The sequence below is a fragment of the Gasterosteus aculeatus genome, chromosome 5 (assembly GCF_964276395.1).
Source record: "Gasterosteus aculeatus chromosome 5, fGasAcu3.hap1.1, whole genome shotgun sequence".
Classification (NCBI taxonomy): domain Eukaryota; kingdom Metazoa; phylum Chordata; class Actinopteri; order Perciformes; family Gasterosteidae; genus Gasterosteus; species Gasterosteus aculeatus.
The window spans coordinates 16,506,097-16,531,706 of record NC_135692.1 but is presented as its reverse complement, the minus strand read 5'-3'; the positions used below and the strand labels follow the sequence as shown (position 1 = coordinate 16,531,706).

At 51.1% G+C, this 25,610-nt stretch overlaps 1 protein-coding gene and 1 long non-coding RNA gene across 3 annotated transcripts in view; one reads left to right on the top strand and one right to left on the bottom strand.

Annotated features, from left to right (window-relative positions):
• The first annotated feature begins 9,027 nt into the window (after window positions 1-9,027).
• Window positions 9,028-13,397, top strand: LOC120818840 (uncharacterized). The gene is made up of 3 exons (XR_005712188.2): window positions 9,028-10,037; window positions 10,185-10,315; window positions 13,272-13,397. It is a non-coding gene; the product is annotated as an uncharacterized LOC120818840 (long non-coding RNA).
• A 10,137-nt stretch (window positions 13,398-23,534) lies between these two features.
• trrap (transformation/transcription domain-associated protein) overlaps window positions 23,535-25,610 on the bottom strand; it is a 56,933-nt gene continuing 54,857 nt past the window's right edge. For both annotated transcript variants that reach the window (XM_078102587.1, XM_078102588.1), the window contains 2 exons: window positions 25,252-25,446; window positions 23,535-24,383 (listed from right to left, as the gene is read on the bottom strand). In XM_078102587.1, coding sequence (XP_077958713.1) covers window positions 24,099-24,383; window positions 25,252-25,446 — 480 coding nt within the window. In that variant the 3' untranslated portion in view covers window positions 23,535-24,098. The remainder of the gene's footprint in view (window positions 24,384-25,251; window positions 25,447-25,610) is intronic.

The following is a 25,610-nucleotide window of genomic DNA, read 5'->3' as shown; positions in this document are numbered from 1 at the left end:
ACTGGGCCAATCCATCAACCTTCCGACGGATCTCCGAGGCCAAGTGCAAACTTTGAGCGCCTGGTGACGGCAGAGGAAATGTCAGCGGATCCCCACCGTTGGTTCCCTGGAAACCACGAAGGTCTAAATGACAGTTGGTGACCAAAGTGTTGATCCGACAAACCACCATTCTGCTCGCGTGCAGGGCTGCAAAACCATTCAAAGGAAAAAAAGAGGACGCAGTTCCATCGAGTTACAATCTGCACATACGTTCATTTCCTCCGTCGCGCTCGTACCAGCAACCGGAAAACACAAAGGGACCAAAACAAACCCGAGGAAGGCTCCTCAGATGACCAAACACCAGGGGAGAGGTAGTGGGGGGAAGGACGCGTGGCGATACGGCTCCTCTGGGTCATCGCTCAAGACGTCTTAAAAGCCCAGACTGTCTGTGGCTATAATAAGGTGTTAGTGAGGAGTTCTGCTGACCTGCTCTGCCTCTGATATCAGACCGGGAGGAGGATTCTCCACCGGGGGGTTATTTTTACGTCTGGCAGGAAGGTGCACGCTATACTTTCCCAGGTGTGCGTCTCGTTTTGGCTTCCATGCGTTCAAACGGAGAGGGAGAGAAAAAGACCAGCTCTGTGTAAATGAGTGTTTGTGGTCCATGCAGGAGTGTGTGTGTGTGTGTGTGTGTGTGTGTACCTGGGTCACTAGGTGCAGGGGTCGGCGTGTTCTGGGGCAGCTGCGTCCAACCAGAGGACCTTGCTGTGTTTGTCCTGCTGGCTGCAGTGACCCTATAATTAGAGTTTGGGCAGTGAAGGATCAGGATGGATCAGTGTCCCTGTTTGGATCATTTCGGAACCAGTCTGTTTATTTTAGGCTGCGGCGACCGCCGAGCCTCCGCAGCGTGAAGCCTCGCTGGTCCCGATATAGCGGCGACCCTCGGCCCCCTCGGCCCCCTCGGCCCCCTCCCTGGTCCTAAACAAATAACAGCCCCGCGTGGTCCGTTTGTTTGTTGACTTTGGCTGCGATGGCCTGAGGCGCTCCCCGACCTTTGAGGCCGAGCTGCATCTCCAGGAGGGAATAAAACAGATCACACAAAGAAACACCTGGAAAACAAGAGATATGAGGCGTTTTGAAGAAACGATGACGATAAAACAATCACCTTTGGGCCGAGTCAGACACATTCATTCATCAGGCTTTAGGATGAATTACATTTTATGATGAAGCTGATTATATGGACCGTTATGGAATATCAGATACCGCTGAACCGGCAACACAAACTGGATTAACGCTTAGGCTGAAAATAGTTTGGTTTGAATGGTCTCTCAGTCCGTTTCCAGCTGGCGGCGTCTCTCCTCCACGAGGGAGCGGAGCCCTGAGCCACAGCACTTACACATTAATCAGTAACGCTAATAGCTAATAGCGGCAGCCCGACTTTCAGTCATTAACAGGCGGCGCGCTATCGCTGTTTTTAATGTGCAATGTTTCACTTTGAACTGTGCACCAATTCTACTCTGTTTAATCAACATGAACGATGATTCAAATTGATCCGTATTAGTGCAGTTCACTTTTTAGGATATGGTAGTTCTCTCAGTCCCTGCTAAACGGCTTCACTCTCTATTCTGTACCTGTCATACTTCATTTAATGCAAATATTTGAGTTAATCAGTGTAACCACAAATAGATAAATGAATCTTGTGGCTCCTTTTCGCTAAAAAACCATTTCCTTCCATATGACCTCTTTTACAGATACCATCACACCAAAATCAACACTTATATGAGCAGCCTTTATGGGTTTAGTGCACGCTGCCTCCTCCTGTATTAACACGCCTCCAAAAACACTGAGATCTCATGTTAATCCCGGAGACACGTTTGGGTTGCTAAATGCAGGAGGAGTGGAGGCGTCGCCCGGCACTAAATCTCAGCACTTGTGACGGCGCGGCGAAGATCGAGCTGAATGGAGACGGATCCCGAAGTCGTTAAGTCACAACGAGAGAAAAGGGGAGACGTGTCACCGCCTTGACTCAGGGCCAACAGCATCAGCAGCTCGTGCTTCCTCCCTGGTTTGTCTCCTCCTCTTCATCTTCTTCCCCTCTTTTCAAAAACAGTCCCATCTGTCGACCCGTCCCGTGGCTCCTCTCTGACTCCCTACGTCCTCGTTTCCTCTCCTCGCTCGAAGCACTTGATCCCTCCTTCTCTCCTCTTCGCCTCGCTGCCCCGCGTCCACAGAGCTCATCGCCGTCAGCCAGAGACACTCAAACCGGGTGCGTAAACATGAGGTTTGTGAGAGGTGGCGGGCTCTGCTTGGCAACGCCGCCCTGGCGTCTACGTGCTACGCGCCACGTGTGTGTGTGTGTGTGTGTGTGCGTGTGCGTGGGAGGACAGCCAGTCGCTGCGCCGCACTGAATGAGCCACTTGTATTTGTTTTTTCTGCTGGAGGTACACGTCTTGCTTCAGACCGGCCTGGAACCACAAATCCTCCACAAAGCCACAAAAGGGGTTTTGATGGCTGAAGTGTATTTTGAGGATATTCTTTCAGTGAGTTGTTGTGCTTCCGGGTCACAGAGTGCACAAAGACACTTGTAATCAAAATGTCATGCTGTAGCTGCTTTACGCATGTGTTGTGACTGTGTAGACTAAATCACGTCTTCCGTTCTGCACTAAAGCACAATGGTTTGTTGAGTTTAGTTCACCATCCCGACACACTCAAAGTAACAAAATGCAGATTTAAACTGGGAACCTTTAAAGCTGCATTCTATCTAACGGCCATCAGGGGGCGACTCCTCGTTTTGTATTGAAGTCTATGAAGTTTTTGGTCCTGCACAATCGTTTCAGTTCGTCTTCAACACAGAATGACGTTCATTAGTAAAATGATGTTCTACCGTTTGATTGACAGGCCGGTTGTACTGTGCTCCTCACTTCTGGTTGCGCTGTATAATCCCAGTTCCGAAAGGCGTAATATAAATACAAATACGCTCAAATGTTAAAGTCGGGTGTGTTCAGCAAACACACGCCGAGCGGAAAAAGGGCGACGTTAATGCGAAAGACACAGGTTGCTATTGTGACGCCATCCGAGCGTTAGATGCCCATCTAGATACGCGCCGATCAGAAGGTCAAAGCGCTGTTCTGACATTCTCGGCCCCTCCGGAGCCCCCCCCCCACCCCCCCCTCCCACCCCGGGGTGCAGAAATGTTATTGTAACGAGATGATAGCCGGGCGAAGAGAGGCGTGCGTCCCGAAACAGAGTTCCCGTGAAATCTGTAGAGGCTCGACCTTTCAGCCTCAACGCGCCCCCCCTCCCCCCCCCCTCCCTCCCACCCGAGGGGGAAGAAGAAGAGGCGCCTGTGCTGTTTTCCTCCACTCGAGCCGCATCGAACGGGAGTGTGGGAGGAGGGAGGGCGGCTCTTTCTCCCCCACTTTACTTATCGAACATCGAAGAAAATGCGATAAAGTCTGAAGCTCCTCCATTTTTCTTCTATCTCGTACAGAAAGTGTGTTCAGGGTCTGGGCCGCGTTCCAAGGTGCTCCCCGGGACGGCGTTACACGAGCCTTCACGTCTGCATCGTGCATCCACACTTTGACTGTATTCCGCGACAGCTGCTGCGGAATGAAGGCATTTTATCTTATGATCAGCTGGTTCCATCCTTGTATCATCACCTCATAAACCACATCAGACCGGCAGCAGCAGCACTGACTGCAAAGCACATGCAAGACCTCGACTTTCTCTTTTCTTTCTTTGTGCCATTTAAAGGACATATTGATTGAGCTTTACACTAAACCGGTCTGTTCTTATTTCCCTGGGGGCTGCAGGGACTAAAGACCCTCGTGCTTATTGAACAGATCAACATTTAACACATGACACAGAGGACACGTCTGCCGGCTTCTAGAGGACCATCTTGTCCTTCCGTCCACTTTAAACCGTGAGGCTGACATGTTGACACGCTTTGAAATGACATTAAGTGAAGCTGTGAGCGGAGCCAGATGAGCCTCCACCACAGAGCCGAGTGCAGAAATACGAATCAGCGTGATGATGCTTTTATTCTGGCATCGGAACGCCGACGCGATCAGGCGGTGATTTTGACACAGAAAAAAACATTTTGCCCAGATTAGCGTGCGTCAAAGTAGCTCAGCTGATTCCCCGTTGGCTTTGTTGGGCCCTGAAAGCACCTCGATACCTGCGGCTGATTTCTCAGGCCTCCCGCTGCATCTCGTTTCCTCCCACCGACGGGAAGCAGGCGGACAGAGGAGGGTCAGCGTGGCCGCTCTCAATCCCACGGCGGATGTGTAACGTCGCTCCTTTGAGCGCCGCGGCCCTGAAAAGCCTCCAAAGCGAGCGATCACAATCGAGACACTGATGCCTTCCGTCGCTATCGGCCATTTGGTCTGCTTTGAGTTAAAAAAAACAACAGGGGAAAAGGATGCAGGGTGTCTGAACAGATCGCCGGCGGACGGGAGGGGAAAAGTAAATTGGATTAGTAGTCTCCAATCATTCAATCACACCATCGATCCCCAGCCAGAGGCTCGCTGCAGGAAAGTGGGATTGATTGAGAAAATGGGACCAACAGAACTGATTTAATTGACGCATCCAATCGCTTCCGAGCCGGCGAACTCTGCTCACATGGACACAGAGGACGTGTGAAGCGAGATGAAACAGCAGCTTTACTCTCTCGCCCTCGTTTGACCTCAAAGCAAATCGTGTTTCCATGAATCTCAGGAAAATAACCACAAACACAATAAATACCGATCAATATGTGACGGAAGAGCGCGATGGTGCACATGGATATCGGGGATTGTGACATCACACTTGTCCACATCTGTTGCCACCTGCCGGCTGCGTCGGTATCACTGGAGCCATGCGACTAATCTGAAAACTAACAAATGTCTGGGATGAAATGTGGATTCGTGGGAGTTGAAAGCGGCGCCTTTATGTTCGGATTAGAATCATTATAATTATTTCTTAAATGGAGCAACTTCCTTTGCTACTTTTTCAGGTAGTTACGGTTGCTTGAGTAACAAAGGTCACAAGATGAGTAATAATAGAGTTTTTTTGAGAGGCGGCGATCGAGACCACGTGCAGGTGTGATCCTCTGTGTGCAACAATGTGGCAACAAACGGCTTCTGCTCTGAACTGGTTCACTGGGTTCAGTTGGTCGACTACAGCAGATTAAACACCTCAACGTATTCGACGTGTTTAAGTCTGAAAGCTGCTCATCAACCGTCACACATTCACTAGTGAGCTATTTATTATCTAAAACATGATGACGTGTGTGTGATACTTACACCACCACCTCTAAACAAGTCAGACATCACACTTGTTGGAGACTTTAAGGTCTTGTTTTTGTCTGAATATTTTCCAGCAGGATATTCGGGTTAAAATATAAACGTTCGGCTGAATCTGTGGAAAATCCATCCTGCGGTTCTACTCTCGGTGGATTATTGATCCTCGGACAGAACGGAGCCCACGGGGCTGATGAGCTTTACTGAATTAATTCAAATGTCAACAAATTCCACCTCAACTTGAGGACTGATCGCTCAATTTATCGTCTGAATTTGCCAAACATCTGTTTGCAAATTGCAAGACCTGCAGCAACAGATGTTTCCATCCAAACGGACGGGCGGCGCGTCAAACCTGTGGCGTCTGTTCCTCGGCAGAGAGGCGCGTGGAGACGCCGATAACGCGCATGAGATGTCACCGTCGTTACAGCGACGGGGCGTCTGAAAGCCTCCGTGGTCCTCTTGTCTGTTCAGCGGCAGAACCAAACCTTTTGATGTCGCGGTGGTTTGTTTGTCCGGGGGACGAAAGGTCAAAGTCCCGGGTCACGTGACCCCCCTCGGTTCAGTCAAGAGGTCCAAAAAGGTTCTGCCTGCCGCCAGCTGCTCGCTCTCCTCCTTGAGAACAACGGCAGAAGAAAGAAGACCCTCTGGGGCGGAAAGAGGGATTCGTTGAAATGGAGACGGGTTTCCGAGGTGAGAAGAACCTTAAGCCCGAAAGAGACGCAGAACCGAGAAGAGAATTAATCCGACCTTTGATGTTTCTCCATCTCCACGGTTACCATGGAGAGAATCACTTCCTGCGGCTTCGGCACGTCGCCGTGACCGAGAGAAAGGACGCTGATTTCAAATGGGCCCCTCGAGGGCAACTCATCAGACACTTGATGTCCACAGCTCCCGGACATGTCCCCGGCGTGCGTCTCAATTACGGTGCTGTGGGTTTCTCGTGTGTCAGTGGTGCCATCCTCCGTTTAACAGGTCGGGGACGGCAGCAGCACGTCCCGGACGAAAGGACGCACCTGGTTCAGAGACGGCTCCGTTTAAGAAAGCTTGCTCTTTTTACTGTCTGAAAAGGGACATTTTCTTTTCATCTTTTCATGACAATACGTCAACAATTTCAGATGCAACGCTGATCAGAGAAATGAAGGATGTGCTCAGCGTCCGTGGCCACGGTGACGTAGATGCATTATTATACACGTAGATACGTACGGAGACCCTTGTTAGGAGACGCCACCGCAGGACAAAGACCTGGAGGACAAAGACCTGATCAGCCTCCAGAGGAGGAATTAACACTCTTGATTATTGGCATCGAGCTGCACCTCTTCAGCGACGTCGGGGGACACGTGTCCCCTCAGAGTGTCCCTCGACCCCACGTCCAACGTCACTGTACCGGACACACACCGTCTCATTCATCTCTGCTCTGTAGCGTGTGAGCATCACACACACACACACACACACACACACACACACACACACACACACACACACACACACACACACACACACACACACACACACACACACACACACACACACACACACACACACACAGGCTGGAGACCTGTCGGAGGGAATTGTGGCCCCAGTGAGCTGAGTGACGTGAGACGGAGGCAGAGACGGACGCAGCAGGCGACACTTTATTGTGCGTTTGATGTCGTTGGACCCGAATTAACCCCAAGAACTAAAGTCTGTTTTAACACAAGGCTGTTGTGTTATTTTACTGAAAGCACCTTGATCGTCTCTGTTTAAAACACTAATTCGTCGTTTGCTTTAAATGCATAGATTTGACACAGTTTACGGTTTAATTCATTAATCCTCATTTCACTGAATACTGAAGATAAATTAATGTGACAGATGATAATTTGTATTACTTTACATGGCCGGGGCATTTCATCAGTGCTGTTGTTTAATCCCACAGAGGCAGAGCGGCCGCTGGTCTCCGGGTCACGCGTCCGTCGGCTGGACAGGACGCGTGATGGTCTCGGTGGGTTTAAAGCAGGAGCTGCTGGGAACAGAACCACACACACACACACACACACACACACACAGGTAAACCCACACGGAGGCACGCATGCAATCATGCAGACAGACAGACAGAAGGCGGAGGACGGGGGGGGGGGCAGGTTGGCTCCCCGCTCAGGCAGCCAATGTCCCCGAGCAGCTCCAGATGTTGCCGCTCCACTGAGCAGCGTAATGACGGCTCTTCTCCTTCACCTGGGCCGGTCCGAGTGGAAACCCCCCCCCCCCCGTGTGCCTCCCCGGCTTCAATTCACCAGCAGAATCCACTCGAGGGGGGGGGGGGGGCGTTTTGGGGGGGCTGCTTTGGATTGTTGGAAGTTAACGGTCACGTTGGGTTCTTCTGTTGGAGCAGCAGCGTGTGACGCTTCTGTCCTCGCTTCGCTCCACGGGGGCCTCACGGCCATCTCCAGCTCGCCGTCGCTACGGCAACCCTGGTCAAACCGGCTCAAAAAGGTGTGAATTTGGGGCTGCGGATTCTGCACCTTGTGTCGGTCAGTCGGTGACCCTCGGGCCCCTGAGGGAGCTGCTTCGTGGGGCAGTTAGCTGCCGGGTCACAACGAGTCGAGCCGTTTGCTTCCCTCCCTCATGGAAATCTGTGCGTTGGACTCGCTGTGTGTTTGCTCACATGGTGTGTTTCTCTAAAAGGAAGCCAGTGGAAAAACCAAGGAGCTGTGAAATGAATCAATTAGGCTGCAACAGGCAGGTGAACGCCACTTTTTCTTTGCCTTGTTTAAATAAAATCGCCGGAAGGCTTTTATTTTTCATTTTCCAGATTGCATTGTGGCCGTTTTAAATGACAGTAGTTTGCAGGATAGTGTGTGTGTGTGTGTGTGTGTGTGTGTTTTCTTCCTTTGACTCAAACTTTTAATGCACTATTCATTAATGTGCTTCTTCAGCAGATAGTGCGGAGACGATAACCTCAGTCACTCGCTGCTACGCTTCCTCTCCTTTTGGGAGGGAACCGAAAAAGACAAGAAAGCAATTATACCTCCACACGGGTTCCCAGGTGCCCCCCCCACCCCTCCCCCCCCCAGGCGGATGACAAAGGAGGAAGAGGAGCTGATGGCGGCGGGCGAGGAGGAACCAGATCACGCTCCATTTGAGCTCATGGTTTGGTGGAGGAGCGCAAACTGTTTTTGGGGCTTTTAGCTTTTAGCTGAAATCAGAGCTAATGGACGCCGTCGCTTTACTGCGACACTCCTGAGACCTTTTCTGCTGTAACCGAGACCCTGCAGCCGAGGACCCACAAATAGAGCAAAGGAACTGGAAATGAACATGCTTTTCCCGTCAGCGACCCCGTGTGCGTGCGTGTGTGTGTGTGTGTGTGTCATCGTGACACACTGCAGGTGAGCTGCCGGTGAATCCGTGTATCTCCACAACGGTCAGATGTTTGTATCCACCTTTGCAAGCAGAAGCTTCAAGCAGAGCGGCTGTAGCCACGTAGCATCTCTGTAGTGGGAATCAGGCTCGGGGTCTTTGCAGGTCACATGATGTCATCGTAGTTTCCCCTCGTTCCCCGTCGGGGGTCCGAGGCTCGCCGTCTGCTTCCCGCTCTGCTCCTCGCAGGACGTGACGAATCCTTCGGCAGAGTCGAGGCCTCCAGGGAACACGACTCGTGTCCCGGCTGCTTCTCCCCGTTTGAACATGACGCAAGGGGGAAGCGTGAAGAATGGCGACGCCGTTGCTTGTGAAGCAGATGAACCTGTGATTGTGTGATTTTTTACTTTTAACAGACGCGTGTCGTCTGTCACCACGTTGGATCACTGATCACAGCCGACGGGCTTGTTGCCCGGAGACGCGAAGACGACTGTGGACGCTTCTCGTCTCTGGAAGCAGCGATACGCGTGCGACTCTCCGCGCGTGTGTGTGTGTGTGTGTGTGTGTGTGTGTGTGTCGCACACAAACACACAATGTGACTTTGTGGTGCTGATAATGAACAATGTGTTGTGATGCTGCACGGCCGCACCGACGAACACAAAGCGTTTATCCGACGGCAGCAGCGCGACGGAGGCGATACAGGATGTCACTGAGAGGGAGGAGGAGGAGGAGGAGGACGAGGAGGAGGAGGAGTGCCTTGCTCATGGAGAGGGTTTAGGGAAGCTGAAACAATGACTTTCTCTCTCTGGCTCTTCCACTCGTCGCTCTCCGTCCTTCTATCATCTTTCAATCTCAGTCTGAGTTTTTCTGATTGATACACTCATTCCACAAAGATTTCACGCTTGACGGATCCCAAATGGTTCTCCTCTCGTGACAAACAGATCGATTTTTATAGACTTGAAAGTTGCTGGTCTTGAAAATTGTTTGGGCGTCTTGAAGACGCCGTCTGGCTCCGCCCCCCCCCGAGTCGCGGCCTTCTTTGTGCTGCCGTGAAGCGATTATATGAAGTCGCTGATATCCAGCGGCGCCCAGATGTTTCCGCGCTCAAATGATTTCGAAAGGTGAAACACGAAACGTGTCGAAAGGGCCCAAACGGACACGGCGCGCCTCATCGGGAGGAGGGCCGGGTAAACGGCAGGGGGCGGAGCCTCTCGCGGCGTCACAAAGGTTCCTGCAGGAGACCCACCTGCTGGGACGCAGACACACTAAATACGACAAACAGTCATACGTGTGTGATTAAAAATGTCTCCACCCGCAGTGATGTTCTTCACAGCGGATCTTCACCGTGATCTCAGGGTCCACAGAGCGGTGAGCTCGTGCTCCTGATGATGGAACGCAGTTCACAGACGTCTCTCCACCTTCAGACTGCACACAAGGAAGGAAGCCTCGGTTTGTATGATGATTGAATACGCACATGCATAACGTTATACAATAGTTAGAATGTTAAGGTGTCTCATCTCTGAACCCGTCTCCTCTTCACGCCTTTGGTCTCATCCGCATCTAAACTTTAGCTATTTATTTCACATTTCATCTCAGGAGAAATACACAGAACTCACGAAGGAAGCGGAGACGACCGGCCGGCTAACCAGCGGAGCGAGGGAGGCGGCGGGAGCAGGTGGCCGTCTGCAGCCACCCGGGTCTGATCAGACCAGGTGATCAGACTGCAGGTGAGTCCGATTAATACACAACAGCTCCGCCGAGCGCCGAGCAGAAGGGGCCCATCACGGCGGGATTGTTGTCAGCTGGACACTCGCTCGTCCCGAAAGGCCTTTTGTCGGCGACCACGCCGCGTGTTTGAAGACGTTTCTGCGTCCGCGATGAGTTAGTGTGGCGAAGCATCAGCGTGCAGCGGCTGTTGCTGCCGAAGGGCAAAGACGACAACAACAAGTGTGTTTAATCTGATGCTCGATCTACATGAAGATAAGTTGGTCCATATTGTCGCCTTATAGGTCCCGTGGAAAAGATGGAGGAGCGAACTTCCCGCCCATTATATGATATTTACTCATGAGTCAGTGCATAAGATACACGGTCAGCAGCCGTCACGCTCCACGTGGCGTCGAACGCTCAGAAACCTCCGGAGAGAACCAAAGGAAGGTGTTGAAGGACGTAAACGGGTCCACTGAGCAGTCGGATCCTCACGGAAAGAAAAGGAAAGTGCAGGTTGTCAGACGACGATGAGATGATGAATGGAGCTTTTTTTCCGTTTTCTTCTGAAAGGAAAAGTAAACTATTTAGATAAAGGATTTGAAATACGAGCCTTGAATGACTCCCCCCCCCATCGGTACATGGATATCATCATTGTGCAGATGCAACTAATCTCCATTTCCAACGATTTCCTGTCCTGGTCGGTGGATAACAAGCCTTCCATTATCTCCTGAAACTCGAGAGCTCGACCATAAATGACAATTTGGTCGATCGATGCCGTAATTTCATACGAGGATTTGCAAATGGGGCCACAGAGGTGGAGTGTGTGGGGACACGGGGGACGGAGGCAGACGTCACCGGATCCGCCTGCACCTTCAGTTTGGAAAATGGACAACTTGTTTGTGACGTCGGTGTGGGGGGGGTCGAGGGGGGGGTGATTCCATTACACTTCTATTACAGCTGCAGTTAGTGTCTGTGTCACAGTCTATTAACTGGCTCGGACGTACAACAGGACATGAGCAGCAGAGACAGAGGACGGGACCAGGTGGAGACACACACAGTAGCATGTCCTCTGTCCTCTGGGGGGCGTGGAGGAGGGAGGTGGGACAGCGGCGGGCCGGTGAAACGATGAAAGCACAAACTAAAGATCTGAGAGATCCCAATGAAACGGTTTAATTATTCTCACATTGGTGCGGATTCAAAACCACGGGAACAAAATGATTTCCTCCTCAAACATGAGACGAGGATGACGGAGGTGTGAAGATCAGTGTGTGTGTGTGTGTGTGTGTGTGTTTGACGACCAATTAGCGCTCGGCGTGCTTCATGTGAGCGCACAGGGATGCGGGGGTTTGCTCGTCGCCATGGCAACCCGGACACGTTCCAGCCGGAGAACTCAAGTCACTCCCACTGCCGCCCTAAAGGGGAGAAGTGGGGCCAAGATTTACTGCGACGCGACGCTAAACGCGATGAGACGCGTGGCGGCGAAAGGAGCCGATCGGCGGCCACGTGACCCGCCGCGAGGAGGCTTTTAGGCCTCTCCATCTCTCGCCACTTATGAGCGCTGATCAATACGGAGCGGAGCGCCTCCATGAAATATGGTGCACATCGAAAAGAGCCCCCCCCCCCCAACAGATACCACTCTTCAGATTGGGCCTAATACACAACAATAAAGCCACAGGGCTCAGAGGCTAATGCCCCGTTAGAGGCGTTTTATTTTACCCCCCCAGGAAGCTTAATCAAAAGCTAATTGTGCTTAAAAACAATGAAATAACTGACGGGACGGCGGAGCCTCTCGGCGAGACCAACCCAGCAAAGATTGCGCTGTCACTTACCTGGTAATGAAGACAAGTTTGCAGCCCCCCCGTGGGCCCTTTTTAATCCATATTAATTCTCTGTCAGCCCTCGTTATGGACGTTATTAAACTGCATCCGGGAGCAAAAGGAGGCTCTTGACCCGAGCAGGACTTGGAATAAATCCCCGTATCGTTTTGGCGATGGAGAGAACGCACGTGAGGAGGATTTAAAAGTGGTGGAACAGTCGTACCGACGTGGAGGGACAACAAACCTCTTCACAATATTACATTATTGTCATTATCATCTTCAGGTTGGACCTTTTTATTTCATCAACACTGCAGCAGCACGCGATGGAATAAAACGGTTTAAAAGGGGCCAAACGATGACGAAATGAATTGTAGGTTTTACACAAGTCGTCGTTCTTCACATCATTTATTTCCCATTTGCTCGGCTCCTCTGTCCGCTATTAAAAGGAATTAAATCTCTCACTGTTCCATCACGGGGATTTATTTTAAGAAAGCCTGATTGTTGATGTCGTTTGGGAGAAGCTGGTGGATGACGTCACAACACTCCTCAGCGATTGGCTAATGAGGCCCGAAACGCCACATTCCGCTCGATTTAACCAGGCGGTTAAATGTGCACGTCGCAAAGCAAAGAACAAGATATGATGTTAAAAAGCACCAAGTCTCACTGGGAAACGACTGATGTTTCATTCGTAGATCCTCTCGCGCAGGATCATCAGACGAGACAACGAGCATCGCAATGAGCACGGCGGCTCGGCGAATACGAGACCCGCTGACAATCGCTTCTTCTCCAGACGCACGTTCGTGGTGAAGCTCGGCTGTGATAATCGGAACGATGGGAACCGGCCACGTGCAGAGACAAATAGCATGTGCAAAACTCAAGGCACTAAATCTTTATGCTAAGCTAAGCTACGCTAAAAAGCTGTCGTGAGAAAATACTTCCAAATGTGCAAAATATTCTGGAATTTCACAAGTCTTTACATTTGTTACACATTTTTTCTTTGTCCTTTTCACTGTTCATGTCACGTTTTGTGACATGAACACTTCCCAAGTGTTTGGGAAGAAGAATCAAACGGACATCAAAAGACTTCTAACGTGATGTTATTGATTGATTGATGATATTATCCTACTGAACGCGTGTTCTTCTTCCTTCCTTCTTGCAGTTGCAGTTCCTTGTTTCCTCGTCTCCGCCCACCTTTCTGAAAGACAATCAGCGGGCGCTCGCCCGTCCGGCGGCGGCAGCGGCGGTGTGAACCGCCGCGTTGACCCCGCGGCCGGGGGACAGGTGGGTGGGCAGCAATCAGGCCTCTGATTAGTCCTTTAACTCACCAGTGACCCCGTTGACCCGCAACAGGAAGGATGTGCTGTTTTCTAATGGAAATCATGGAGCAGATGTGCAGGTGGCGTGTGCGTGCACACGGGCCACCAGGACACACACACACACACACACACATATAACCTGCACCAGTGTGTGAGCGTGCATGAGAACAGTTAGCTGCTAGAAGGCCACACTGATTATACTGTTCATTTCTTCAACAGTCGGTGGATTATTTGAATGTTCTCAGCTAATTAAAATATTAAAGATAAGACCAACGTTCCCCAACGGCTGAGAATGACACTGTGCGACCAGAATGAGTCACAAAAGCTGGATGGCAGATGTGTGTTGCACAGATGATCATCTGATGATCAGAGTGTGCCTGTGTGCGTCTGAGCCGCGACCTCCACCCACTGACGTAGATCTCCGGCTGCAGCGCTGAGCCGGGGAGTTGCGCCGACTAACCGCGAGCATCCTGAATTATATATCGGCAGATAATTCAGAGTGACTGTCAGCGCGTCATGAATCCAGAAGTGCCTCTGATGTGGAGCAAGGTGACCCCGGCGCTGTTCTTAATCATCAGCTGGTCCGGATGAGGTTGAGAGTGGAAATTGGTTTGGCTGCGTGCTGAATCTATTACCCCCCCACCCCCCCCCCCCGTCTTTGTTTCTCATCTCGGTTAAACAGCATTTTACATCTCGCTCGCTCTCCTCGTCCGGCCGTCTCCTCTTTGTCATTCATTCTTTCCTCTGTGATGTAAAAACTGCCTCAGCATATTGATAATGGGATTTATTCGAATAGGTTCCTCAAAGCAAAGGACACACGCGGCGCTCGTGTCCGTCCGTCCTCCCTCGGGTCAAAGAGCAGACTCTTCCTTTTCTCTCCGCTTTTACCAACTGAAGACGGCCTTCTGCATCCATTCACCCCCCCCCCCCCGGAGACGCAGCACGCCGCTTCTTTTCTCCAACAGAGACCTTTTGTTGCGGCTCACAGCTTCAGCCGTGAGAGGACGGAGCGCCGGAGGAAGCAGGCGGCGGCGGCGGCGGCGGCAGAGAGAGAACGGGTGCACATCCATGTGGAGTGATAATGTACGACGTACCATCCAGCATCCCCGTGTTCCTCACACGCATCAGCTGTTTAGGAAACAATAAACAGACATTTAAAAGATGCAATCAAGCAGATGAACAGATTATAGTGTGCGCGGGAAATCTAAATATTTACAGTAGACTGAATTAAACATTGATTTTACAAACGTTCCCAGTTGTGGGCGTGTCCATTTATTCACACTGATGAGGACGTTTCATCAAGAAGAAACGAGGTGAAGCACGTCGCTCTCTCCGATGGATCCGCCAATCAAGCAAAGAAAAGGCCCAGGTGGCGTTTTCACAAACCGCCAGAAGATCAGGAAACGTAGAAGAAGCAACAAGGAACGTTGTCACATTAAAGCTTCTCACACAACCAACGCATTTCTTCTTCTTCTTCTTCTTCTCCAGTTTGTTTTTCCACCACGAAGTCCGAGGCGCCGTCTCTCCCCGAGACGAGCGGTTTGTATAGAACTCCACCGCCATTTAAAACCTCCACCTTTACTGCCGTTCATCCAGTGGAAACGGTGCACGAGGTGCTTTTGCATCACTGGGTCGGGGGGGGGGGGGGGGACGGGGAGGGTCCACGATGGCTCACTGTGAGACGCACAGCAGCCCGGCCCCCCCTCCGCCACCGGTATCCACGGCGACGGAGGCCCGTTGTGATCATTTCCCGTTTCCCACGAGGACCCTTAAGAAACACGCAACGAGGGAGGCGTCGCCACCGCCGCCATCTGTCGCACCATTTACCGATCGACCAACTCCTTCTGCGGCGCAATGAGCGCCAGATCAATCGCATGACTCACTGCGGCCAATTAGACATTCAGCAAGATGAAAAGAGAAGATTTGACGGCGGTCACCCACGGAGAAGCACAAGCGCCGCTAAATGTGAGCAGTGAATCCATCGGCGGCTCACACAACACGAGCCGAGCGGGGGGGGGCTGAAGGTCGCAGGAAGGTCGCCCACTTCTTCCCTCGACACCCGGCCTGTTTGGAAGATACAGCTCTCCTCCTGGACGCCATCGCAGCGCACAGCGGTGATGACTGCAGGATGTCAACCCGCTCGTCACCGGTTGGGATCACGCACAATCACACGCGTGTGTGAGTGTGAGTGGACACGGCTGATCTGTTTTACGTCAGGTGACGTCACACCTGCTGCTCAACACCGAGCCTCGGTGTCATCGAGCAGCCGACACGCTCACGGGAGCCGAAGGTCGAGGAGGGAGAAGCACCTCAAATAAAAAAACGCACTTTAAGAGGTCGAACGAAAAGGTTAAATGGCCGCGGGGGCCGAACGTCAGAGCGCACGGTGTTTATCATTCACGGCATCTGTCACAGTGCAGGGGGCGGAGGGGGGGGGGGGGTCCGGTGCCCGGGGGGGTCCGGGGCTTCAATCCGGGCTAATTACAGCCCCGCTGTGAAGGAACACTGTCCTCTGGAACCGGCGGGAGCCCAGAACCAATCAGCGCGCTAGCTGCAGACGCTCTCCGCCGGGACGAAGCAGGACGCCGGGGGCTCCGTCCACTGCAGATGAGACACGGGTTCAAAACGTCTGAATGCATTCACTGCATTCCAACGCCGAAAGTCGTGGAGAAAATGCAGAATTGATAGTTGAGTTTCTTTTGCCGCGCACGAGCCTCCAAGCTGAGGACTTTTTTTTTTTTTAAGTCACTCACAGACAAGACGGGGCGACGTGCAACAAAAGTGTATTTGTGTTTCCATGCTTCAATTGGCTAATGCTAACGTACAGTTAGCATTAGAGTACTATAGTAGTACTTTAGCAATGCTACCTTTAGCTACAGGTTGCTGAACACCTTTCCATCGTCAACTTGGACCTGCACATCTGTAACGAACACATTCCTTCTCCCCATTGGCTTTCTTTACCTGGTGATGCGTTCAAATACCACTCCAGCTTCCAAATCCCATCACAGGTGAAATGTGCACCACAAGGCGCACAAGCCGTCAACCGGGGGGGAAAATGAGCAGGAATCCATCTGCGCCCGTCTAAGATCACGCTGCCATCTATTCGCTCATCCTCCAGAAGGCATCAGCAAACCAAATTAAAAGTCCTATCTTTGAGCTCCAGGCTTCCCGGTGTTGTTTTCAATCAGGGATTATCAGCGCTGCGTCGCTGTGTTTCTCAGCGCTGAGGCTGCATAACGGGCTGCAGCGATGCAGTGAGGACGAGGGGAAATATCAATTGCATAGTTATTCATGCCTCACATCGGGGCTTATCTGGTCTGCCGAGGCGCTCGTTTCCTCTCTGACGCCATCAGACAACAACATCTGCATTCAGGGCAAACATCTGCAAACAGAAACACAAACATTTCTTCCTTCGTGTTTTACAATCTGCGATGCTTCTGATGTGCTTTCGTTCACAGGTGAGAGCACCTGCGTGCTGCGGCGTTCGGGGGGGGGGGAGACCAGCGTGAAATATCGCACATTAGAGACCAACTCGGTTCATCACGCCAACGTCACACCTTCCTTTTCGTTCCAGTGTTTTGAGGAGTAGTTTACATTCTAATTCAACCCACAGACGACATGTAGATGAAACACCTTCGACTGCCTTGCTTCTGTGTTTAGACTCGTGGCTGTTTAGTCTCCGCTGACCTTTGAGGGAAACATCTCGGGCGGAGTTCTTGCTGTTTGTGCGATCAGAAATACCTGGTAACCATGGTAACTTTATTAAGGCCTTTTATAAATTGAGCTTGGATAAATAAATAGAGAAGATGTTGCGAGTGCAGAAATGCGGACGTCCATCTGTAAATTTAGACAGTTTGGACTTAATGACTTAACTTGACGTTGAAGCATTTCTAAGCCGCAGGATGACGCCGCTAACGACCACGTCGTCAGAGAGCAGCATCGGGCGGCGACAGTGAGGCGGCGGCGCTGCAGGCCGCTGCTGACGCTTAATAGAACGGATGGAACTAGTGGAACTTCTTATTATGGTCCCACATCTTCCGCTAAATGTGGTACAGACCCCATTTCCCCTGGTATGCGTCTCTCCATCCATCCACCTTCAGTCGTTAAAGGAGATCAGTGCTCAGATCGAACATCGTTTCCTGGGGAGGGAAAAGTAACGCAGGGCATCACCTTCTCTTTCACTCCAGATGTGGTTCCGAACCACCAGGAGGAGTAAATCCAACACGCTTCGCTCTCCGAAGTCGAATGCTCGATGATTTCCTCCGATCCATTACCCAGCATGCCGATGGGTGGTGTTTGGTAGACGGGCTTTTGTTTTGACTTCCTGTCGCGCGGCGCCGTCCAGCAGCAGAAACATCAGCTCGTTGCATCGGAACAGGAATGTGATGCTTTAGGACGATGACGCTCAAATCAAATCAAAGCAGGCAACAGTCGCCCCCCCCCCCCCCCTCTGCTTGCTCTCTCCCCCCTCCTCCCCCCTCCTTCGATCTCTGCCTTCCCCTGTGCCCCCCCCCCCCCTCCTCTGCTTGCTCTCTCCCCCCTCCTTCGATCTCTGCCTTCCCCTATGCCCCCCCCCCCCCCTTGTTGCTGTCAGAGCGCATTAGTCCGGAGCTAACGAGTGACTTAAATTAGGATCCCCCGCCGTGTCATCCAGGTGGGGGTAATGAGGTGGGGCGACATTCTCTCCCTCACTAAACCGGAGGAAGTTGATCCCGTCCGCTGTGGTGAAGTGGTGGGTTGGTGAAATGCTCTCGTGAAGCCTCCTCCCCATCGGCGGCTGACGGCGGCTGACGGCGGCTGATCCGTTGTCGACTCCGTGGCCCCTCAGACGGGCTGAATAGGTGGTCTCCCTCCACTGGAGGTGGAAATGAATCCGGCCTCAAATCCCTTCTCCCCCCTCAGCCTGTCTCCACATCTACCTATCTAGGCCATCTCAGTGTGGGCAGCTGTGTGTGTGTGTGTGTGTGTGTGTGTGTGTGTGTGTGTGTGTGTGTGTGTGTGTGTGTGTGTGTGTGTGTGTGTGTGTGTGTGTGCGCAGCCTCAACTTTCTCACGGAACGATCAATTGCAGTGAGACTTTTTATTGGACCCTGTTGGCTGTGATTCTTTGTCTTCCTGCTCTCCATCAGCGTCCACGACTCATCGGGGTCACACGAGGCCTCCGCGCGGGGACGAGTCTGAGAGACCGCTAACGGGGTTAGCGTGGTTAGCGTGGCTCCTCGCTGCCTCAGCGCAGTTCTCCTGGTGTTTGAGTCACAGTGGAGATGCGTCTGTCCGGTTGGTGGCCGTCACTCATGTCGACTCCTGCACAGCACTTGTATCACGTAGTAACAAACCCGCTGCAATCGTTTCTTTCATTTGTCAATAAAATGCTCATTAGCGACTTTCCTTATTGATTAATGAGGCTTCAAACGACACTCGCTTACTGCAAAGAAAGGACCAACAATTCTTGTCTAAAGGAGGTGGACGGATTTGGGGACGTAGTACAGAAGCATCTGTCCCCGTGCAGAGTGACGGATCTCTGCCATCACGAGCAGTTTGAAGATCTGAGTTGACAAAATAAATGTGACAAATTACATCAAAGTCAATCACAGAAAACAGGGCGAGGAAGCCGGAAGCCGATTGGACGGTTTCCCCGGTAGCACCTGGTGCTTTGTCTCCTGCGCTTCTCTTCTGACACAAAACTCCCCCGTGGTAAAGGGGTAACCGCCCCCCCCCCCCCCTCTTCTGCAATCCGCTGCCCACTCAAGCAGCTGTCAAGGTGAGGCGCTTGTACCTGGTGAGGCTCCAATGCCCTCGTCCAATTTCACTTTGGAGTGAAGCTGGGCTGAACACGCCAATCCTGATATTACCAAACAAATTAAATCACGCGGTTGGGCGCCGAGGAGTCGGAGACTGCTGAGGAGGTGGGGGTGGGGGGTGAGGGGGGGCAGAGAGGGAGGGGGAGGTGGGGTTGTCAGCCAGGGCCGAGCTCAAGGAGGGGAATGCTGATGCACACCGGCCATGTGCATGATGGGGGGGCAATTAACAGCATTATTAGAGATAACTACTAAGAAAGAAGCCCCCAAGAAAACCTCGGCAGGTTAAAGTGGTGTAACTGTAATTTCCAGAGAAGTGGTATGATAAGGAGTGATGTAATAAGGAGTGATGTGAAAATAAGGAGTGACATGGTGATAAGGAGTGCTATAATGTGGAGTGACATGTGTTACGGAGTGATATAATGAGGGGTGTGATAATAAGGAGTGACATGGTGATACAGAGTGATACGAGTGATATAATGAGGAGTGATATGATAATAAAGAGTGATGTGATAATGAGTGATATGGAGTGATATAATGAGGAGTGATATGGAGTTACGGAGGAATGAGGGATGTGACAATAAGGAGTGACATGGTGATATGGAGTGATATGATAATAAGGAGTGATATAATGAGTGATGTGATCATGAGGATATATTGAGGAGTGATATGGAGTTACGGAGTGATATGATGAGGGGTGTGATAATAAGGAGTGACATGGTGATATGGAGTGATGAGTGATGTGATAATAAGGAGTGATATAATGAGTGATGTGATAAGGAGTGATATATAATAAGGAGTGATATGAGTGATGTGATATAAGGAGTGATATAATGAGTGATGTGATAAGGAGTGATACATAATAAGGAGTGATATAATGAGTGATGTGATAATGAGGAGTGATATGAGGAGTGATATGATAATAAAGAGTGATGTGATAATGAGTGATATGGAGTGATATAATGAGGAGTGATATGGAGTTACGGAGGGATGAGGGATGTGATAATAAGGAGTGACATGGTGATATGGAGTGATATGAGTGATATGATAATAAGGAGTGATATAATGAGTGATGTGATAATGAGGATATAATGAGGAGTGATATGGAGTTACAGAGTGATATGATGAGGGGTGTGATAATAAGGAGTGACATGGTGATATGGAGTGATGAGTGATGTGATAATAAGGAGTGATATAATGAGTGATGTGATAAGGAGTGATATATAATAAGGAGTGATATGAGTGATGTGATAATAAGGAGTGATATAATGAGTGATGTGATAAGGAGTGATACATAATAAGGAGTGATATAATGAGCGATGTGATAATGAGGAGTGATATGGACTCCAGGATACGCTGCAGCCTGCTTGAGGACTAACGTTGGAAGAACGGCGCTCGGCTGAATGTTATTTTGAATAACAAGTGTAACCTACTTTTTCTTGCTGCTCTCAACAGCGATCGCCAGCGCTGAAAGGGATTCTGGGAAAGGTAGAAGCAGAGAAGACCGGCTGTGGGAAAATTGACGCACCATTAAGTTTATTCCAACACTTCATCACAGAATAACTGTGGATCAATGGATTGGGAATAAGACAATCAGGGGGATTCTCTTCAAATAAAACCGGTTCACTGACTTATTATTGCTGCCTTACTTTATACTTTCTTAGTATGACTTCTTCCAATTTATCACCTGGAGGTTTATCTTTTTAAAGTGAACCTGTGAGTAATTAGTGAAGTTTAAATTCTATAAAAGCTAATGGGGGAACAGTGAGCCAGATGTGTCAAGTGAAAGGATGTGAAACCACAAATGACTATTTGATGCTTTCTGGGGAAATGCAGTACAGATAAATGGTCTCGTGCCCGTCAGGTCTACGTTTGATCGTCTAGACTAGCAGAGCATTCGGTGACGTCATTCATGATCCCAGCTGATGGAGCATCACCGGATGAGGCGCATGCTGAACATACCTGCTGGTTAGCGTCCTCGCTGTGAGCATGTTAGCGTTTCCATCAGAACGTGCAGCCGTGACTCCTGAAGACCTCCTTGTTCGTCCATCACGGGGATCTGACCCTCCTTGACCTCCTCCTGCAGGAACACGCACCTCCAGGTAGACGCAGCACTTAATCGATGCCGAGAGGTTCTCAGCGAGCCGACCGCACAACAATCGATCCGTGAGGAGCTTTGATGCGCTAAATGCTGTTCGACACGAGGAATCATGTGTGAACAACACCGAGCTACACGCGTGATTAAAACAAAGCTCGATTTCAGCAGGAAACAGACTTTGACTTTTAATGAAGAACAATGAAAAGTGACCGAGTACAATTAAAGTAGTGAAATCAATCTTGATTCATGTAGTCCTTTTATTTACTGTTAAGGGAAATGTATGATCTTCTCTTCTAACGCTATGCTTATAATAATAATAATAATAATAATAAAAAAGCAGACTAGTGTAGTTTCCAAAATGTTGAACTACTCCTTTATGCTTGAAGTTGAAGCTGTTGAATGAGAATAACTGAAGTTGGTTTGTGATGTCATGGCTTCATAGTTTAAAATATAATGGAAATGTTTGTTTGTTTAGAACAAACTACTTCTGATCAAATGCTACTTAAGCGGAGTTTGAATGAATGAAAAGCAGTGAGATAAAGACAAAGCAGAAAGGTTCCATTTGCAGCCTGCGAGTTGTTGACTGCTGCTTCCTGCACTTCTGTGTGCGGATTGTGAAATTAAAATCACAAAGGCAGATTTTAGACACCGAACTGATGAGCTCAACTGGAAACGGCAGCAGACGTCCTAAAGGGACGAAACGACGCCGCTCCACACGAGACGCGCTGACAGATGCACTCAACCGCTGTTTGATTAATACGGGTTGCTTACATGAGGACACAAAGCCCCCCGACAACGACTGATACAATAAGACGCATCATTGGATGCAGGCTTTAAATGATAAATAATGAAGAGGGTTTTTGGTCCTTTTCACCTTTATTCTTTCACTGCAGCGCCGAGTCGGCCAATCGGAGAGGCCGACTCGGCGCTGCAGCCGAGAATAAACCAGACAGACATTTTGAAGGAGCTTCCCCTCCTCTGCTCCTCCCTTGAGCCATTTCCTCCTCCTTCCCCCCTCGGCGGGGGTGAGGATCACTGGAGGGGGAAGATTTCATCATCTGGTCCTGCCAGGATCTATTCCTGCTTTGGTGTGCCCCCCCCAACCCCCACCCCCACCGGAGCACATCAATCTCCTCGCCTCCTCTCACGCTACCGGAGGGGGACGTAGATGTGGTTAAGCCTTCGCTTCCACTTCACTCATATCAAGCAGCGAGAAAAGGAAGGAGGAGGTGGAGGTGTGTGTGGGGGGGGGGTCACAGGATGCCAAGAAAAGGCCCCAGAAGACAAGATATGACACATCATACGCTGTGTGAGTGTGTTTCAGCTAATCTGTCAGATCGGAAAAGGACACCTGAGGCGTGAGACGGGCGCCGGTCCCACGACCTCAAACACGTCCTTCAAAAGGACAAAGGCCGAGTCTCTGTTCACGGAGAAAGCGGCGTTTCCGGTCGGAGGCGTCGGTGGGTTTGTTCCAGGTTTGTTTCCTGCTCCGGTTCTTCAGCACCTCAAAACACCGCAGCCTGTTCAGGCGTTCACCCACTCACCCACCCACCCACTCACTCACCCACTCACCCAGTCACTCACCCACCCACTCACTCACCCACTCACTCACCCAGTCACTCACCCACCCAGTTACTCACCCAGTCACCCACCCAGTCACTCACCCAGTCACTCACCCACCCAGTCACTCACCCAGTCACTCACCCACCCAGTCACTCACCCACTCACCCACCCAGTCACTCACTCACTCACCCAACCAGTCACTCACCCAGTCACTCACCCACCCAGTCACCCACCCAGTCACTCACCCACTCACTCACGACTTTTGTCGTGTGTGTGTGTGTGTGTGTTTGCACAGAGGGCAACAGAGATAAAACCTTTGTTTACGAGGGCAGGGGGGTGGTGGTGGGTGGGGGGGGTCGGTCTAACAGAGTATAAGTCAAGCGCGGCCGCGCCCACTCGGAGATCTACTGGCGCATTAATCAAAACACACACACACACACACACACCTTTCTGACCGCAGGGCGTCATTCCCGCCCCCCGGTCAATGACCTCATGGCGCCGGGGGTCATTTCACAGCACAATAACATCCACACAGACACGGAAGCAGATTAGTGGGTTTGCTGTTGTTTTACTTCATGCTGATGTTTTATTGCTGGAAAAATGATCCCAATATGGAGCTTAAAAAAAAAAAAAAAGCCGACATCAGCGTTTGTATTAAAAAGAGCATTTTATTAAAACAAAATGCTTATTTACAATGTGGGCGGTGATACGTGTGCTGAAGAAAAGGCAAAAAGGCATCACGCCTTCACAAAAAGAGTTTATGCATTAATCACCAGCTCGGGAACGACACGTTTTAAATTAAAGCTGTGGCGCTTTTTACAGTGTCAATCCGCCTGAAGTCTGACTTCATGAATTTACAACGAGACAAAAATAAATGTAAAATAAAACGGCTTTTGGAACAATCAGACACGAGTTCATGGAGTTGAGGAAGCGGGTTCCTCATTCCGCAGCTTCACTTTAAATACTAATAGAAATGTTGGAATACAAAGGGCTGTTTTAGGGGACAGTTCTTGATGCAGGCGAATAGAACAAAGACAATGAGCGTCTCATTACGTCTCCTCGAGGGGACAGGACACCTCCTGTCACGCAGCTATGAAAATAAATAGCAGGAAAAACGATTGAGATGAGTCCAGGTGTAACGAGCCCTCTTCAGACCATCAATGTGACAGTGGGGGGGCTTCTTTGTCCACGGCGTCCTCTCGGGGGGGCTCCTCAGAGCCAGGGGTGCCAGGCCGGGTCCATGCGACACAGGTTGTCCAGGCTGTTCGCCGCCGCCACCAGCGTGTTCACCTTACTCTCCCCGCCCTCGAACTGAGCCAGGTTGTGGAGGCGGGTCATGATGGCCGTGACGGCCTTCTGGACCAGCGAGACCAGCTGCTGGGAGTCCATGTTCTCCGGCTGGCCGGCGGGGGACAGCGGCATCGACGTGTCCTCCTGGGTCTTCTTGTGCCACGCGATGATCTCGTCGCGCAGGACCGCCTTCAGGATGCCGTCCACCTGTCAAAAGACACGCGGAGATGTCAGCCGCGGAGAAGGAGAAGGTCCAGGTCCGGACGGTCGGGTGATTACGTGACTCGTCGCGCCGACGGAGGAGGGGAACAAACGGCAATCATCGTTTACAAGGAACACGCTGCTCCCCAAACACACGCCACGCCCCCGCGTGGTTGCAGACGGCCGCGGCGGTTGTGGCGCGTTTGCGGCGCCGCCCCGGACCGACCCCTCGTCGGGCACTCGAGCTCGACTGGTTCCCATCGCCGGGTGTTTTGTTTCTTCTGCACCTCCAGCTGCTGCGTCCACACGAGTCAGGCTTTAAGTGGCAGCCGGGCTTATTCGCAGACGCCACGCGGCCGCCATTACCGGCTCATTACGCAACCCTCCGACTGCGCCGGGTTTCATTGCATGCTTTTGTTTTTCAGTCGAACTTCCCTTCTGGGTTTAAGTGCTACACAATAAGTGGAGAACGCAAACCGCGGCAGCCTGGTGACAGTTAAGTATATCCTCCCCGACGCCAACCCCTCATTTTAAAAACACTCGGCTGAGCTTCCTTCCATCTGGGTCAAGTTGAGTGTACTTATTTTAACATTTAAATGCACTATTGTCACAGTGCAAGTGGTGTCAAGCACTGAACCGCAGTTTCAATGAAGCTTTAGCTCCTTCGCCGCCGACTGGATGAAACCAGCGTTCACTTTTTAGAGCAGCTTGTTTACGGAAATTCCAACACTGATGGTAAATGGTGACATCCGGCTTCTGACCTAAAATGACATTCTAGCAGTTGTGCTTCTGCTCCCATAATCCTCCAAAACAATCGTCATTCTGGGCGGCAGCTCGCCGCAGCGGCGCACAAAAGGTGGAAGCGGCGAGTTACCTTAAAGTTGGGCTGAGCGAAGCATCGGGCGACGGCGATCATGGAGGCGGTCAGCGGGCCCGAGACGCCGATGGGCGTCAGGAACTCGGAGATGTTCGGCGTCAGGCGGAACGGAACGGGGCGGTTGGCGTCCAGGTCGCCCGAGGCGTCGTTGATGTCGAAGCGGAAGTACGAGACGTTCAGCTTCCCCGTGTCCTGAAACACAGACGCGTGTGAGAATGAGGGAGGACGCTGCTCATGACCACAAGCAATTAAAGCAAACCGTTGGGATTATCTGCTGCAGCGCGGGACCGAAGACCATTATTGATCCGCCCGCCGCGGACACGGTAACGCGTCAGAGCATCTATAACACTCAATTC